General features: G+C 41.3%; 1 protein-coding gene across 1 annotated transcript in view; it reads left to right on the top strand.

The window, feature by feature from the left end:
- The first annotated feature begins 382 nt into the window (after positions 1–382).
- Positions 383–17,086, top strand: part of rasl10a (RAS-like, family 10, member A) — a 42,964-nt gene continuing 26,260 nt past the window's right edge. Inside the window, exon 1 of the mRNA XM_041788437.1 lies at positions 383–1,234. Within this exon, the coding sequence (XP_041644371.1) occupies positions 1,019–1,234 (216 nt within the window). The 5' untranslated portion in view covers positions 383–1,018. The remainder of the gene's footprint in view (positions 1,235–17,086) is intronic.

Raw genomic sequence — 17,086 nt, 5'->3', positions numbered from 1 at the left:
AAGGATACAATTGAAATGCTTTTAAGTAATAATAACTTCTAGACCATTTCTGACTGGATTTTATAAAAAACAATGAATAATGATGTTCATTCTGACATTTATGTATCACATCCTCCTGTTGGGGTCCTGGGGGCCTTAAAGGAAGCAGGTGATGTTACGGTGTGTGGCCTGCTCCAAGCTTTCACACGCTTCGGCAAGAAATGATCCTATTGGACGAGAGAGAGAGAGAGAGAGAGAGAGAGCAGTCCTCCTCGGTAGCTTATGTGTCTCTGAAGACACAGACACACATTTCTTGCTAACAGGCTCCAGATGCCTCCACACTCTCAGAAAACGCGCATGAGCAGCACGCGCGGTGCTTCTTCTCTTCTTTTACGCGCTCGGATGTGAATCTATCGCTCCTTCATCGCCAGGAAACACAGATTATGGGGTTGTGCGCGATTTCAGAACACGTGGAGAGCTTATTGGCGAGGCCGGCGTTTGCTGCGTGCGCGTCCTGGCTGTGATGGAGGTTTGTGGCTGTGGTGCATCGCTGGGAATGAGTGAGAGGTGCAGAGGAGGAGATCATCAATGAAGACACCAAGGGCTCGTTTGGACAAGGTCAGAGTGTAGCCTGGGTGAGATTATGTCCATGTGGAGACGACAAGGACGGACTTTTACGCTTCCTCCGTGGGGAAAGGGTCGCTCGGGGATGTCTCATCCTGGAAAAAAACAAGAGTTTGTGTCTCTGTGTTGGATCGCAGAGGCAGAGAAAATCCCTCCATCTGCGTGATCATGGCTGGGATTAATTTCTGATCACCTCCACGCTGTATGGAGATAAAGTTTGTGCGCTCTGCATGATCCGCTCGGTGTAATCTCGCGCAGTTGAAGCCAGTTAAGGTGATTCTGCGGGATTGAAATTCCTCCAGAGCAGCAGCAGTGAAGCAGCAGCAGTGAGGCATCCAGCTGTGAGTGTCTCTGCTCGGTCACATCTCGTGGTTGTCGTCGCCGCTGTCCATGGTGCTGAACCCGAGCTCCAGGAATGGTGGAGACGCTGAGTATCGCAGTCATCGGTGCTCCCGGAGTGGGGAAAACTTCTATAATCCGCCAGTTCATCTATAACGATTTCTCGGAGGTGTACACGCCGACCAGGACCAGATATGTGTACAGACCCTCCGTCATCCTTAACGGAAACATGTACGAGCTCAAGGTTTTGGACGTCCCGCCAATCTCCTCCTTTCCATCCAGCTCCAGCCAGGTAACAAGCCTCTGGTTCCACTTCATCACGGATTTAAACAAGCTTTGTAACCCTTTACATCTCTGCTGTATTCCCTGATAACCTATAGAATTCCTTAAGACAAAAACACCTATTTTATTTATTTCCCCCCTCACTGGAAGACGTCTCTAGTCTACTAGTTGCTATGGAGACTAGGGCTGGGCAATATGGACCAAATATCATATCTTCATATACATCCCAAAATTGTTTTCTGTAGGCCTAAAGAGATAAATGGTGGTTGATAGGCTACTATCAAATTTTCTTCAGTCAGGAACACTCTTAACCGTTTCATTGCAAAATGGACATACAGTTTTACTTGGCGGAGAAGGTTCTGCTCAAAAGATGCTCCCTGGGTTTGTCAAGCAGCATGCTTTGACTTTCCATGGCGACAGACACCCATGTGGTTAGATACATTTATGACAATGCACATTAAATCCAATAAAATTATTTCAAAAGCAATTGCACCATAGTAGCATGGATCTGAATATGAGGGTGCAACAAGCTTTGTGCTATAAAGGAGGAGGCTGGGGTGGAGGAGGTTAAGCTTTGCCAGCAGCAGCAGTGTGTGCATCAGCATTAATGCAAGCAGTGATTAGTGAGAAGCATGTTGTATTTAAATTCACCACTATGGTTAGAGAAAGAGCTGTGATTGGCTGCGGGAGATGATACAATAAAGACAGTTTGTATCCTGGAAAAATACCGCATCTGATTACAGGAAACTTTCCTGTGGGGTACAATGAGGGTCAATCTTGGGACCTCTTTTTAAAAAAAAAATGTATTTTTTTTAGTGATGCAAAATAGTCTGAGACATGTGATGTGATAAATACATACATGGAACAAGCAATGCAGTGTGAGGAGCAATAACATGTCTAGACATTTAAGACGAGAGAAACAGAACAGAATAGAAACAACAGAAGTACAGTTTACTTTTTTTAAAAGAAAGAAAGTGTTAATTGGAGAAATGGGAGGTGAAGATGCAGGAGATAAAATTCATGAAGTGATTTGGCTCCTTCCTCTTCTTTTGAATGATCATTATTACCATTATATATTCATCAACTTAACCAACAGCCCTCTCCCTACCTCTCTTCCCTCCTCTAACTTCATTTCCTTCTTTAATTATAGGCAAGAGGCAGAATTATAATTACAGTTGTTGAAAATAAGATCAATAAAGTAACTTAGAAACTAATAGTAATTAATTATACACGATAATAAATAAATGTTAAATAAGGGGGGGGTAAGGGATGATGATAATAGTCCACAATCTATCTCAGACATCCCCTCCCTCTACTACCCCCTGGTTTTTGTCTTGTTTTCCCCCCTTTCTCTCCCTTTCTTTCTTCCTGTCCTTCTGTCTCCCCTCACATGTGATTATGTGAGGTGAAAGTGACCCTACATCAGACGCCCCGGGGCCCTTCAGAGTGAGTTGGTCGGTGGGTTCACCTTATGCCATCCACTTTAAACAATCCCCAGACCCTCTAGGAGGGAGTCTGTTTACACGGTTAAAGAATCAAAGCACTTTATCCTCAATTATTACCTTTTTTAATATATAGATTAATTAGCTAATTTATTTATTTTTTTCATCCTAAATTTATTTATATTTCCTTTCTCCCAACTGAGGACCTGCAAGGGAGGAGATGTGTAGGGCACCAGGAGAGGTGAGGAAGGAAAGGCTGGGCAATATTGACCAAATATGTCTCGATATACAACCCAAAATTGTTTTCTGTTGGCCAAATGGTGGTTGATCCTAAAAAAGTCTCAACAAATCCTCCAAATATATGATATAAACCAGTTTCAAATTTGTTTGTTTTCTATCTGTCTACTAAGTTCAGTTGATTCAATTCCCAAATCCATCATTACAAACAAAGTCAGCCAATGATTTTTGTCCAGCTTTCTTTTTTTTTTTTAGGATAACCTTTTCACAATTTCCATCTGATTTTAGGATCTCATTGTTGGATCAACTTACTGGTTCATATCAGAAACTGTACCTGGTGACGCTTTAGCTCAGTGGGTAGAGCTAAAGCATGTGCTCATACACCCAGACTGTAGGCCTGGTTGCACAATCATTTCCTGGCATCAGCACTGAGGTGACGTCATAGCACCAAACTTACTGTTTGCAACGTTGTAACCAGCATGATCAGCTGACTTTCTCTCTGGGATGGAGCTGCTGATCTGTTGCACATAATGTGTCTTTCATGTTTTTGTGAGTTGACAAACTGAATAATAGGCCATGCCATCAATCAGCCTGATTTAAGATGCAGTTGTTCAGTTTACACAACTGTAATCATCCCCTGCAATTCGCCTGAACTTTGCATTAGAATATCATGTGTTGGGGCACAGGTGGCCGAGTGGTCATGGCGCGCCCCATGTACGCGGACAGCTCGGGTTCGAATCTGGCCTGAGGCCCTTTACTGCATGTCTCTCCCCCACTCTCATCCCTGTTTCTGACTCTATCCACTATCCTCCTCTATCAAACAAAGGCACAAAAATGCCCAAAATAAACCTTTAAAAAAAGAATATCATGTGTTTCAATGATAAAATCTTCATTATTTTGATGATGGATGGTATCAAAAACTGTAGAAACGTAGTAATATTCATTTATATTTTCGACCCAGAGAGAGAGGGAGAGAATGCTGTCTAAATAGCACAAATAAAAGAGAAACCGTACTCCTCTTTACCAGCTTCACCCACTTGTTTAGATGCTGCCATCATATTTGTGTGATTTGTATAGTGTGCAGGAGCTTGCCTGCAATTGTTGACAATAAGAAAAGATAAATTTCACCAAATAGGGTGTGTAGCTCTTTTAGATTTGCTTTGTTTTTTGATTATAGTACAAATCTGTCTTAAATCAAACAAGATAAATAAAAGATCATTCCTCTGTTGGACCAGAGACTTTAAAAAGATTATCTTGTGATCAGTAATTATATTTTAGTCAGGACAACTTTGTCAAGAAACACACTTGATTAGCAGCTAGCAGCTGTTATTAATTAGCATTTATGCTGTTATTTATTTTTGGCCGTGTGGCTGTTCTAGGATCCCTCTGCCATTCCACAAGCCTACAGAAAGCACTAAGCAAGAACAGCACACGTTCCTGCTCTTCCTATGCCGATCAGGAAAGCATGAGGCAGGAAGGGAAGCAGCAAAAACCCAGAGCAGAAAAGACGTCAGTGACAACAGACTGACACTGATTAAGTCAGAGCAGAATGAAGGAGGAGCTGGGGTGGAGGAGTGTTGCAAGAGCAGCTTGCAGAGCGTAGCCAGGCAAGAGCAGTCTGCATAAAGGCCAGCTCAGACTGCATGAATTCAGCCAGATTTAAGCCTGACTGCAACGTCGCAGCTCATCGTCAAAACTCGGGCCCAATTTAGACCGTCAGGAACGACAAAGGGTCTTGTCGTGTGACATAATTAATGACGCATCCACATCGACCATGATTCAATAACACTAGTATGTCAGAATTTTTCGTACATTGTCATCTAGTTTGACACCCTGACCTGACGTCAACGACCTGAATCCTGACATCTAACAACAGGAAAGCATTTGCTCATTATCTTTGGATCATCATTTACAAGATTTACCACTTTTATCCCCTCTTATTCCCTAAAACTAATGTGTACATTTTATTTTATTTTATTTACGTTATGAAATGCATACCTTAAGTTCTATCTGAAGGAGAGCCAGTCCATATTGTCCTCCTTTTGATACATCCATAACTGTTATCCATAATCCAATCCATAGTTGTTTCCTATTTTACTTTTTACAAGCAAAAGACCGCTTCAGTCACACCAAGTGCTTCTGTTGCGGAGTGATTGACACTCTTTGGCCCGCCCCCCAACAACCTGTGAACTTGCACTCAGTCACGGAGACTGTGGTGACGTCAGCGTATGGTGAGCGGTCGAGATCACTCTTGTAGTGTGGCCAGGCTGTCGGCCAAGACAGGGCAAGATTTGGTCGCATGGTGAGCTGGGCTGCAGCTGATGAGGGTTTGCATGAGATCAGCTGATCTGAATTATGGCAACGCTTGACCCTGTGGCTAAGCTAATGCTATACACTTGATTATTACCATTGGTTCCTTCTGTAAACAGTCTTTTTAGTCAGTGTTAGACATCTATTTTTTAATCAACATAAACTTTATTGATAAAACCACTGTATCATCTTTAAAAATGTATCAGTATAACTTAAAAACTGGATATTTTGCCCAGCCCTAATGTAGACCCAGCAGACTTAGAGCTTCAGAGAGCTTCACTTAGACATTTTGAACTCTCTCTCTCTCTCAGAGAAAAGACTGCCAGCTTGCATATTGTTGTTTATTAATCCCAACACGTCTCTGATCTGAGAGGAGAGCTTGTTCTCATCAGTTCATTCCTTGCTAATACAGGCACGGGTTGAATCTGCTCTCTCTCTTACACACAGAAAATGAAGTCAAGATTTGGCTGCAGGCATCACCTGGTTCAAGTCGGGATTTAAAAATAGAACAGGCTGCCCTTTTATTCGTAGCTACAGGTCAGATGCCACACCTCATTAGCTGCAGACACATCTGATTGCAGGGTCATGCACCGCGGCGCTCAGTGCACAAGGTTTGTTTGCAAAGCAGGTGCAGTGAGGAGTTATCTCACATGTTCTCAGTGCTTTTCAGCGATATGGAGGCGTTTTTTTTCAAGGATAGCTTTTACCTTTTACATGTCTGTCTGGAAACATGTTCTTATCTTTGTGCAAAAATAACAACTATCTGAAGGGTTTGTGCATAAATGTTAAAAGAATCACTTCCTAAAGCATTTCCAATCTGAAGATAGCAGGAAGAGTCATAATAGAAAACTCTGTGCCTGGAGAGGCAGAAGGGAGAAATAAAATCAATATGGCAATATATCGTCCTCCTGACTTGTTTGATAGTTATCGGATTGCTGGTCACAAATATCAATGAGGAAAACTGCAGATTTAACAAATTTCCCCGTGGGTTTGTCTCACATTACTCGACTTTAAAAGCCAAAGAAGAAGAAAGGGAGTGCTGGTAGCTTAGTAGTTTATATCCATCAGCATCTTTTCAGAGGATGTTCTCAAAGCGTGTGGCCCTGGTTCAACCCTGGGCTGTTGCTCCTTTTCATATCAGTTCCCACGCTCTCATCAGTTTCCAGCTCTGTCTACTGTCCTATCTCTACAATAAATAGTGAACGTGTTTATAAACCCCAAAAATAAATCTAAAAAAGAGGAAAGCATGATAACTTCAGGTAGCAGTGAAAAGAAATTAAGAGACGAGGCATGATTGGACATGAAACTGACACCAAATTATTGCGAATAAAAGCTTTAGTCTTGTTCTTTTCCTTTTAGGTCAGATATTATGGTGTTTCACTATTTGTCCTGTAGTATATTAAGGAGGCCATACTTGTCAACCTACTGATTAGGGGCTCCTCATAGGGCTGGTTATTTCCAATATCCTCTTGATACAATACAGAACATGTTGTTCTTTATTGTAGATGGTAACAGAAAATGCATAATTTTAAGGATCCTCCACTTAAAAACACTTAATTTCAAACCCTAAGAAAACCAAGAAGTAAATCAAAATGATATATTAATAGTTACATGAGCCATTAATAAACACTTTTAAACATGTTGTCTCTCTTTGCTGTTGTTTTTCATGCAACAGTAATATTCTGATACACTTTACTATGAGTCCACTTGTATCTGCAAGAATCTCTTTTGGCTTCAAATCTGCATTAAACAGAAGCACCAGTTAGTGTAATGAGCCACCAAGAGAGGATTTAACGCCACTCACTCAATACGCAGCTGCTTTGCGCCTTAATATCAGTTAGTTCTGTAGGGCTCAAGTCTTAACAAACAAAGCTGCTTGTAATTGTCTTATTTTGACTTTACAGCATCAATCGGTGCTCAGTGTAGGGAGTCTAGCTGTTTAGCCTGGTGTCTTGTTGTGCAGATGAAGATTGCTGCAGTATTTTACCTTGTTTTTGCGCAGCTTGCATGACTCATATCCAACTCCAGACTTTCTGGTGTTTGAAGAAACCAGAAATAATCCAGTATCTTTGCTTTCAGTCTTGCTGGCAGCAGACAGACCTTCTCATCCATATTGTTTTGATTTGAAGCATGCATTGACTCATGCAGTTCAGTGTCTGCTGCCATCTGTTGGCTTTTTTTTTCTGTTGGTGGGTTTTTTTTTGTATTGTATCTTATTGTAGCATCATAATGTATCCTATTATATGGTATTGCTATTGCCTCTGCCAATGGATGACGGGCACTACAGCACCATCAAGTGGACGGAAAAGGAATTAATTTTATTTTTCTAGTATCATCGACTTCAGTTCATATTAGAAATCAATATGAAAAAAATCTTGCCGGACGTGAATCGATATGATATTACCACGTAAAATACCTATCATAATACTATGCTGTATCGATTCTTTCCTTTAGCCCTAGTATCATATCAAATCCTATCGTATCAAATCCTGTTGCACCATATCAAATCCTATTGTATTGTATTGTTTCCTATCATATCATATTTTACCATGTTGTTTCCAATCTTTAACATCAACTCTTGTCCTGACATATTGACTCATATCATGTCGTACAGTGTGGTATTGCACCAAATGGTATCACATTGCATTGCATCCTGTTGTCCATCCATCTTCATCCGTTTATCTGTGGCCAGGTCATGGTGGTAGCAGGTTTAGCAAGTCATCCCAGACATCCTTTTCCCCAGCGACACTTTCCAAATCCTCCTGGGGGATCCCAAGGCGTTCCATGACCAGACAGGATATATAATCCCTCCAGCCCTTTCTGGGTCTTCCCGAGGTCTCCTCCCAGCTGGATCTGCCTGGTAAACCTCCAAAGGGAGGCGTCCATCCTGATCAGATGCCCAAACCACCTCAACTGGCTCCTTTCGATGAGAAGGAGTGGCGGCTCTACTCCTAGTTTCCTCCAGATGTCTGAACTCCTCACCCTATCTCTTAGGCTGAGCTCAGCCACCCTCTGGAAAAAAACTATTTCGGCCACTTGTATCCATGATCTCATTCTTTCGGTCATTACCATGAGTTCATGACCATAGGTGAGGTTTGGGAGAAAGACTGACTGGTAAACCGAAAGCCTCACCTTCCAGCTCGGCTCCTTCTTCACCACAACGGTCTGGCACAATGTCGGCAAAACTGCTGACTTGTCCATATTTGACCTTTTTTAACCTGTGTATGTTGCCTGAATACTTCTTTGTCTTCTTCACTTTTCTTAAGCTGTTCCAAACAAGCTTTGTGGGATGTAATTTTATTTGCTTGATTTAGTTCAAGCACACCTAATAAAAGACTTTGACTTTATGATGAACCCTAGTAAATGCATGTCCTATAAATATTTTTTAATGCAACATTATACTTAAACACAGCAAACAAATTTCTCTGTCCTACTGTCATATAAAAGCATCCCAACACTAAAGTTAGAGGACCACAGCTGTCCATTAAATCACCCATTTCATCTCCTGCCTTCAGGACAAAGATAGTGAGTCTCTTTGTGCAAAGAGAAACATTTATAATAAAAACTATTTTGTGCCAGTTGTGATTAAATATCTTGATCAGGAAGGATGCCTTCATGTCAGCCTGCTGCCTCATACAACACATAGCACTTTAAATGTTATTTAACAACCCTCTAACATCTGTCATTAATAACCAGGTGTCTTTTTATGTAGCTCTGTCTGTTTTTTATCAGGAGTATGTTGTGCTTTAAAATGTGTCACCTCGTAAAAATGTGTTACCTTATCTCTAAATAACATATTTGCAGAAAACAAGGGATGCTGATTGGATTTATGATCACTTAAAAACTCAGTATGTCAAATTTTAGCCCTGAAAATGTCTAAATTAATTAAAAAATGACTGCAGCTGTGTCATATATGATTTAGCTGAGTACTAACATTACCTCGGATATTTCCAGCAGCTTTCAAAGCCAGAGAAATGCTTCACTACTATAGTTGTAGTGGGACATGTTGCCTTCAGGACATATATAAAATGTTGCCTTTAATCAAACATGAGCAAGCAGAGGTTGTATATCGATTTGACACGGCAAGCATGCACCTCACTCTGCTTCCTGTCTGAACACATCCCTCACTACTGTATCAGTCCATTTTAGACTAGAAGTATAAACATTCTCATATCTACCACATTCATAACAACCACACCACACAACTATTTTCAAGTTAAAACAAGAAGTTTTTCTTAGCATGTCATCGTGGTTTTAACAATGTTTTGAAGAGGCTTCTTCTCAGTCAGCAATATTTTCTTTCCATGTATTTATACCTTTGAATGTTGACTTCCCTGTGATGTTAATGCCGATGCAGTCACCTATAATCTCACCACTATTATTGGCGTGGTGTCTCGATTTGCACGCAACACCGTTGCTCCGATTGTCCTTGATACCTCTCAGGAGACTTCTTGGGTGTACTGGTTCAAAAATTAATGAATATGGACAGATCATAGAAAGAACTGGACAAAGCCTGTGTGACGTCAGCTGTCTGCATACAATAAGTGGACTCAAACAGCTTTTGAAGCCAATCTGTGGAGGCTCCATAATGAAATCACTGTCTCAACTGAACTTTGGATCAACCTAACAGAAGACAAGAGCCTGCCCACTGTGCTCAACTTTCTGTCAGCTAAGCTACAACTAAAGCTAGCCTTCTGGTGGTAGCTTAGCCCCCTGGTTCCCAACTTGGTGTCCAGGACCCCTGTGTGGGGGGGGGGTTCAAGGGGGCTGTCTGCTCTGAGGATGTTAAAATTAGGTTCACTCAAACTACCTAAAATCATGATGAAACCCATATGAATGGCGTAGCTCTTCTTAGATATGTGAGGGGAGGGAGTGTAAATATAGTTAACAACAAGCACCATCACTGTTTAGCAGCTTTTCTCCAGCCTCCCTTTCCTCCTTTATTAAAACTTAGCCTAGCTTAGCTTCAGCTTAGCACTTAGCCTTGGCTTCTCCTTCTGCCTCTGCCCTCCTTCTCTCGCTTGCCCGGTGTGCCAGATGTTTAGTTTTACCCCGTCCTCCTTTACCGATCATGGTACTTGAATTAAATGTAGCTTATTTTGGGGGGAAAACGTGGCCTGATAGGCAAAGATGGCATTCAGACCTGTTGCCACGGGTGTATAAAATCAAGCAACTCCATATTAAAGTACATGTATTTGGATACAATGTCATTACAGTCTCTGTTGGTATGACAGTCAGGCGGCCAAATACTTTTGTCCATGTAATGTATGAGATGCCAGCTATCCGTTTTCCTCCTTCTTCTTTTAGCAGCCATAAAAGTACTAAACGTCTAGTTTTAGTGTTTGTGTCTTGGTGTGTGTGTGTTTGTGTGTGTGTGTGAAAGGTCACAGAGTTTTGTCAGCAAAGTGCATCCCTTCCAACCTTCAGCTGACTCAAGTTGTTTGTTCACCTGTTCTCCAGTGCAGCCTCAGCGGAGATGCTTTCAAGATAGAAATCTCTAAGGTCACCACACCTGACTCTACAGCTACCTCCAGAGCTGAAACATTTCCCCTTTTCTCTCCCCGCTGGTTTCACACATAGCCCTCCCAACAACAGCTGTGGTTATCTCCACAGACGAGGTGAGGCTGAGAAAATGAGATCGGGCCAAGGAGGAGAGGATGAAAAAAGAGCAGCTTGAACAGGAGGCCTCCGAAGTGATGGTTTGAAAGGCGCGGTAAACCTCTGACAGAGAAGGCTGCTGCTGAATTACATGTTGCTGTTGTAGATTTTGTTACAGAGCCTGAAGAGGTCTGGCTCATTGTTTTCTGTCCTCAGAGACTCTCGGTAAAGAGACCCTGATTGAGTTTCTTCTTTCTTCTTGCTGAACGGTGCTTAACCCCCATTAGAGAACAAGTGTGGTGATGTAAGTGTGAGGATAGGATGAGTCTGCTGAGTGTATTTGTTAAGCACAGTAGTACTTACTAAGGACATTGATTTAAAATGTCTACATTCTTTCAACACAATTTCATTCACTGATAATTTTATCCATATGAAAGGAATGAATCCATCAAAAGATGCAGGCAGAGTCCTGGACACTTGCACAAAAGCACACTTAACCTTCTTATATCGTTCATCAAATGTTGAAATTAGACAAAGATAACCCAAGTAAGTAAAAATGCTGTTTCTACATGAATGACTAAGGGAAAAACAGCCAACCAAACCTACCTGGCACTATGTGAAAAGGTATGTGCCCCCCTAATATCTGGCTGTTCCAACCTTGGGGCAAAAACTGCAAGCATTTGCAATAACTGTCAGTGACTTTTTTACATCACTTTGGAGGAATTTTGGCCATTTTGCAGATTTTTTCTATTTCAGCCAGATTTGAGGTTTTTCAAACATGAATGGCCTGTTTAAGGCCATGCCAGAGCATCTCAATCTGATTTAGCTATGGATTTTGGCTTGGCCGCTCCAAAGCTTAATTTTGTTTTTGATCCATTCAGAGGTGGACTTGCTGGTGTGCTTCAGATCATTGTCCTGCTACATAACCCAAGTGTGCTTGAGCTTGAATTCATGAACTTTCTTCTTCAGGGTTTTCTGGTAAAGACCAGAATTGAAGGTTTCATGATACCCAAACCATCACACATCCACCACCATGTCTGACTCTTAGCATGATGATCGTTTTATGAAATCCTGTCAGTTTTCCTCCAGAATTAACGGGAGGCACACCTCCAAAAAATTCAACTTTTTTCTTATCAGTCCACAGAAAATTTTCCAAAAGTCTTGGGGGTCATTAAGATATTTTTTTGTAAATATGAGATGAGCCTTTGTGTTCTTGGATCTCTCCCATGGACGCCATTTTTGCCCAGTCTCTTGCTTATTGTTGAATCATGAATTGTGACCTTAACTGAGTCAAGTGAGGCCTGCAGGGCTTTAGATTTTGTTCTGGATTCTTTTGTCATCTCTTCGATGAACTCTTGGAGTGGTTTTGGTAGGCCGATCACTCCTGGGAAGGTTCCTCACTTTTCCAAGTTTTCCCTAATTGTGGATAGTGGCTCTCACCATGGTTCACTAGAGTCCCAAAGCCTTGAAAATGACTTTGTAACCCTTTCCAGACTGACAGATGTCAGACTTTGAATTTCTTTAGGTGGCGCCATGATGTGTTGCTTTTTGAGATATTTTAGCCTTCTTCACTTTGTAAGACAGGTTCTACTTAAGCCAGGTAGGGTACATGTTTTAAAATGAGATTATCTCAATCAGGAATGCAGGTGACGGACTGCACATTTTCTTAATTGTATGAAAACATTAGCAATATTTCTGAACTTTAAAGTTTATAAGCACAATTTAATGTGTAACGTGCAAGAGTTTGTCAGCAACCTTAAGCAAAATTTACCCAATATTGGATAAACTTTTAAATCTCTGTTGCTGTGCCGTCAGTACAGCCTGTATTGATACCCTTCGATTTACATGCCTCATCATGCTTTCAGGTTGTCTTCTCTCACATCGATACAGGCCACTTTTTAACACAACATCTCATCAGTGGTTTGATGGATTATCTTTAAACATTCCACAATTATCCCCTCTGACATAAGGATAAACTGATTAGAGTTTTGAGGTCAAAGGTCAAGATCACTGGGGTCCTTTGCATCCCTTGGCTGCCATCCCAATATCCTAATAAAGCTTTGAAGGATGAACTGAGTAGATTCTGGAGGTCAAAGGTCAAGGTTTTTGGGCCTCATGTTATCTTGTGAGTCCACAGAATATTTTCCCAAAGGCTTGGGAAATATCAAGATGTTTTTTGCAAATATGAGGTGAGTCTTTGTGTTCTTTTTGGTCAGCAGTGGTTTTGGCCTTAAAACTCTCCCATTGATGCCATTTCTGCCCAGTCTCTTGCCCATTGTAGTTTTGAGGTCATAGGTCAAAGGTTGAGGTCAGTGGTTTATTTTGCATCTCTTACTTGTAAACTCAATATCGCAATAAAGCTTTGAGGGCTTTCCTTAAACTTCCTTAAATATCCACTCTGACTCAAGGATGAATTTAGTAGATTTGGAGGTCAAAGGTCAAGGATATTAGCCCTCATGTTCTCCATTCCTTTAAGATTTTTATAAATCCAACCAAAATGTCCACTGCACGTTCTCTGTCCAGTCATTGTATACCTAACTGAAACACATGACCTCTGTAGCTCTAGTATCATATTGAGGCTTGAAATAGTAGTATTTAGACAACCCTGATATGATTTAGTGTGAAAATCTTTTGCTTATTTCATCGCCTAGTGCCTGTCCAAAGGCCTCTTTGTTGAAGGTGGACAGGCTGAGAAAACCATTAGCCGAGTGCTGCCACAACATTTCTCTTGGACAGATTTATGGTCCCTCATTTACGGAGGAACAGCCCGGTGCAGCTGGCTGTACTTTTGCCTCCCTGCCTCTGTCCTGCTCACTCTCTTTGTCCTCTGCCCATGTTTAACTCTCCATCGTCGTCTTTATTCGTCCTGCAGATAGAGAAATACACTCTGGGCTCGGGACAGTGGACACAATGAGAGGCAGACACAAAGAAAACTGATTGAAATTTACTTTGAGCACAAAGCCGATTGAATTAAAGCGCAGCACACCGCTGGGAATAAAAGAGCAACAGAGGAGACAGTAGGAATGTGCTGCAGTCAGTTAGTAAAGGTTGCACAGAGTTTAATGGACAGCGTTGAAGTTAGGACAACCAAATGAGGTTTTCTAATGTCCTCTGAAATTTGATGAATAAGCGGCAGAATGGAGTGAGTCAGCCCGCCTCCATGCCTGTGCGGCGTGTCAGCGTCTCAACACTTCAGATTATATTTGAAGGAACAACAGTAATGTTCTGGCACGCTACTTGTGACCTCATTTTAAACACGTAGACAGACATTTTTATCCTCTTCTGCTCTGGAGACAGCCCAGATTCTGTCTTACTTGCGATGATTTGTTTGCTCCACGGTTTATCTGTGTGTTGCTGATAGCGTTGCATTTAGACGGCATCTGTTACAGTGTGTCAATAGGATATGATGACAGATGGATTTAAACCTCACAGTAAATTCGCCAATGATTTTTCTACTTCTTTTATGTTTTTGTTCCTCCCTTCATATATCTCCATGACTTCCTCCCACTCACTTCTCCCTCTCCTGCTCTTTCTGGACATTTTTCTGAGATATCTCCGTTGATCTCGTCCTTGATAACAAGCTGAAAATGAAGCTTTCTGTGACAGAAATAGATTAATTTGGCTTCAACTGACAAAGCCAGAAATTTGACGCGTGTGCACATGGAGCAGGAATAAGGCGTACAAAGAACTGAAGTGTTTGCATGCCAAAGTTTTGCTTACATAAGTGGTTATTGGAAAATAAATATTACACAACATACAGTAAGGGAATGAATCATGCTGTGTTCTTAGAATAGTGATGTTTAAATTTAGTATAAATCATTTACAGCACAGAAGAGAGTATCATTGTGGAGCCTGATGATACTACAGGTAACAAACTATACTGTCTGTCCCTTTATAGACTTCTCCAAGGGCTTTTACACTGTATATCATATTATCTATTATTAACTAGTACCATCTCAAAGGTACTGGGTTTTTGGTCTTTGGTCTTACTATACACTTATTAGGCCAGGATGTTGGCTGATGACCAGAGGTACCTACTAGACTCTTTGTGACAACTTCTCTTTGACACATTTTTGGATATCGTTGGCAAGATTGTGTCTAATGCTGACGTGCTCAGAAGAGCATGGATGGGAACGTTCAGCTGCCTGACATAGGAACAGCAGCTGGGCACCTTTCCCAGGCCTGATCCAGCTTACCATATTCTTGGTGCCCAGGACCCTGTGGGCTAGTCCAGGTGCCAGGGGCAGCCAAGTGCATCATGGCGGCAGCAGCCAGGCGGATACTTTGAGAGATGGGCATGGACCTGACACAGGCCGGGATGATGACCATCAGGTGACCAGAGCAGTACAGGACCAAGGCTGACGGGGTGAAGTGCCAAACCGGCATATGCTCCCATACCTAACCTGACTTTTTTTATTATTTCTATCAATTGCAAAATATATCAAATGCATCTTTTCCTTTTATGCGGATGATACAGTTACCTATAGCTGTGAGCCTACGTCTGTACAAGTGCAGATCTTCAGCATGCATTTAACTCAGTCTTAAAACAGCTTTGTTTCTAGCTTGTTCTAAATGCAGATTAACTAAACTCATGTAATTTACATCCTAAAGATCCACCAAAATAACTTTTTTTTTTTTTTTTAAGATTTATTTTGGGGCTTTCTTGCCTTTAATCAATAAAGGAGGACAATGCGTAGAGGTGGAAACAGGAGAGAGAGTGATGCAAAGTGTAAAAAAAGGCCCATAATTGCTGTCAAACCGCTCTACTAGATTCCCCCCTCAAGTTAGTACGTTCCAGCCACAGGATGTCTGCACCTAGACTGTTCCCCCCACATTCTGTTACAGTTGGTATGGTCCGACTCCGGTACATCTGCAGCAGCAAGAGCAGAGCGAGAGAGGGTTAGCATGGTTTGTCACATTTCTACTGTTTGTAGAGCTAAGTTTGTTCGCTTTGATGCCTAAACGACCAATTAATAGTGTGCGCTGTTAGCTTCAGTTTCCTGTGTGATGCGTGTATTAGCTAATTTCTGTCTCTAAAGTGCTTCAGTGTGCCTTTGTGTGTAATATCGCCATGTTAAGTTAGGATATGTAGTCTAATCTGCTAATTTGTTAGATTATTATTGCCTGCTCCTTTGAGAGCTATTTCTGCAATTTAAGGATGAGCATTAGGTCTTACAGCGCCATCTTGTCATAGTTTGGACATAGCGCTTAGTTAGTTAGTCATTTCATGACTGTAATTATTGACACCTGTGTCTGTATTTATTTTTTCTTTCTTTTAGAAACCATACACACACACATATACCAATGTTGTACCGTTGTACACCCTGTGAGAGACTTTAATAAATCATCTAACTGGGATACCTGACCAGTCACAACAGTGGTGGGAGGTGATTTCCGGAACCTGAGTTTGAAAGAAGCCATAGTCAGCCGTTCTTTCTTTTAGGCCACAGGCCACAGGCTGGGTTTGAACCTGGGCCGCCCACGTACATGGGTAGTGCCTTAGACTGCTAGGCCATCTGCCTAGCAGATTGTCACTAAATTTAGGATTATACTACATAAACAAGTCCGGTTTTTCCTCCTATGTCTAAAAAAGACTAACAAAGAATACTTTTTTTAATACCTGGCCTTGATAATGGTGATTAATTGTACTTGAACAGTTCTGCTCAGAGTCTTCATATGCTGGACAGCGTGTGTCATGAAGCTTTGATATCTAGTGCTAATTGTAAATGTCTCACCATTGTACTTTATATTCTATAGCCAGTTGGACTGTTTTAAGTACATGTTGTCTTGGACATTAGTACGTCTTCATTTACAAAGCTATTCCAGGCAAAATTCCAGATGATCTTTTTTCTCTTTTTTTGATCTTGAAGGATGGATTGCACAACTAGGGTTTCTTGAACTTTGTGCAGTTTGTTGTTCCCAAAGTCTGAACTGAGTTCAGGGAAAAATCTTTTAGGTTTTCTGTGTAATTAGCTTGGAAAATCTGCAGACTGAGTCTAAACTGCAAAACTTGGTGGGTTTTGGATACCAAAAGTAAAAAGTCAAAAACCTGACCTGCAAAATGCTTCATAAAAACAGGTAAACAGTCTGCTTAGCCCATCCTCTATGAAAACATCCTAACAGTTAATGCAATCAAGGATAAAGCCAACAAAGCTAAGTCAGCTACGTTAGCTACATTGGCTATGTAAGCTACCTTAACTAGATTGGCTATATAAACAACTTGAGCTACATTAGCTATGCATGCTACATTAGCTATTTAAGCTTTGTAGGTATTG

Source organism: Cheilinus undulatus, linkage group 5 (assembly GCF_018320785.1).
Source record: "Cheilinus undulatus linkage group 5, ASM1832078v1, whole genome shotgun sequence".
NCBI lineage: Eukaryota > Metazoa > Chordata > Actinopteri > Labriformes > Labridae > Cheilinus > Cheilinus undulatus.
Note: the sequence above shows the minus strand (reverse complement) of the source record. Positions and strands in the feature narration are given on the sequence as shown.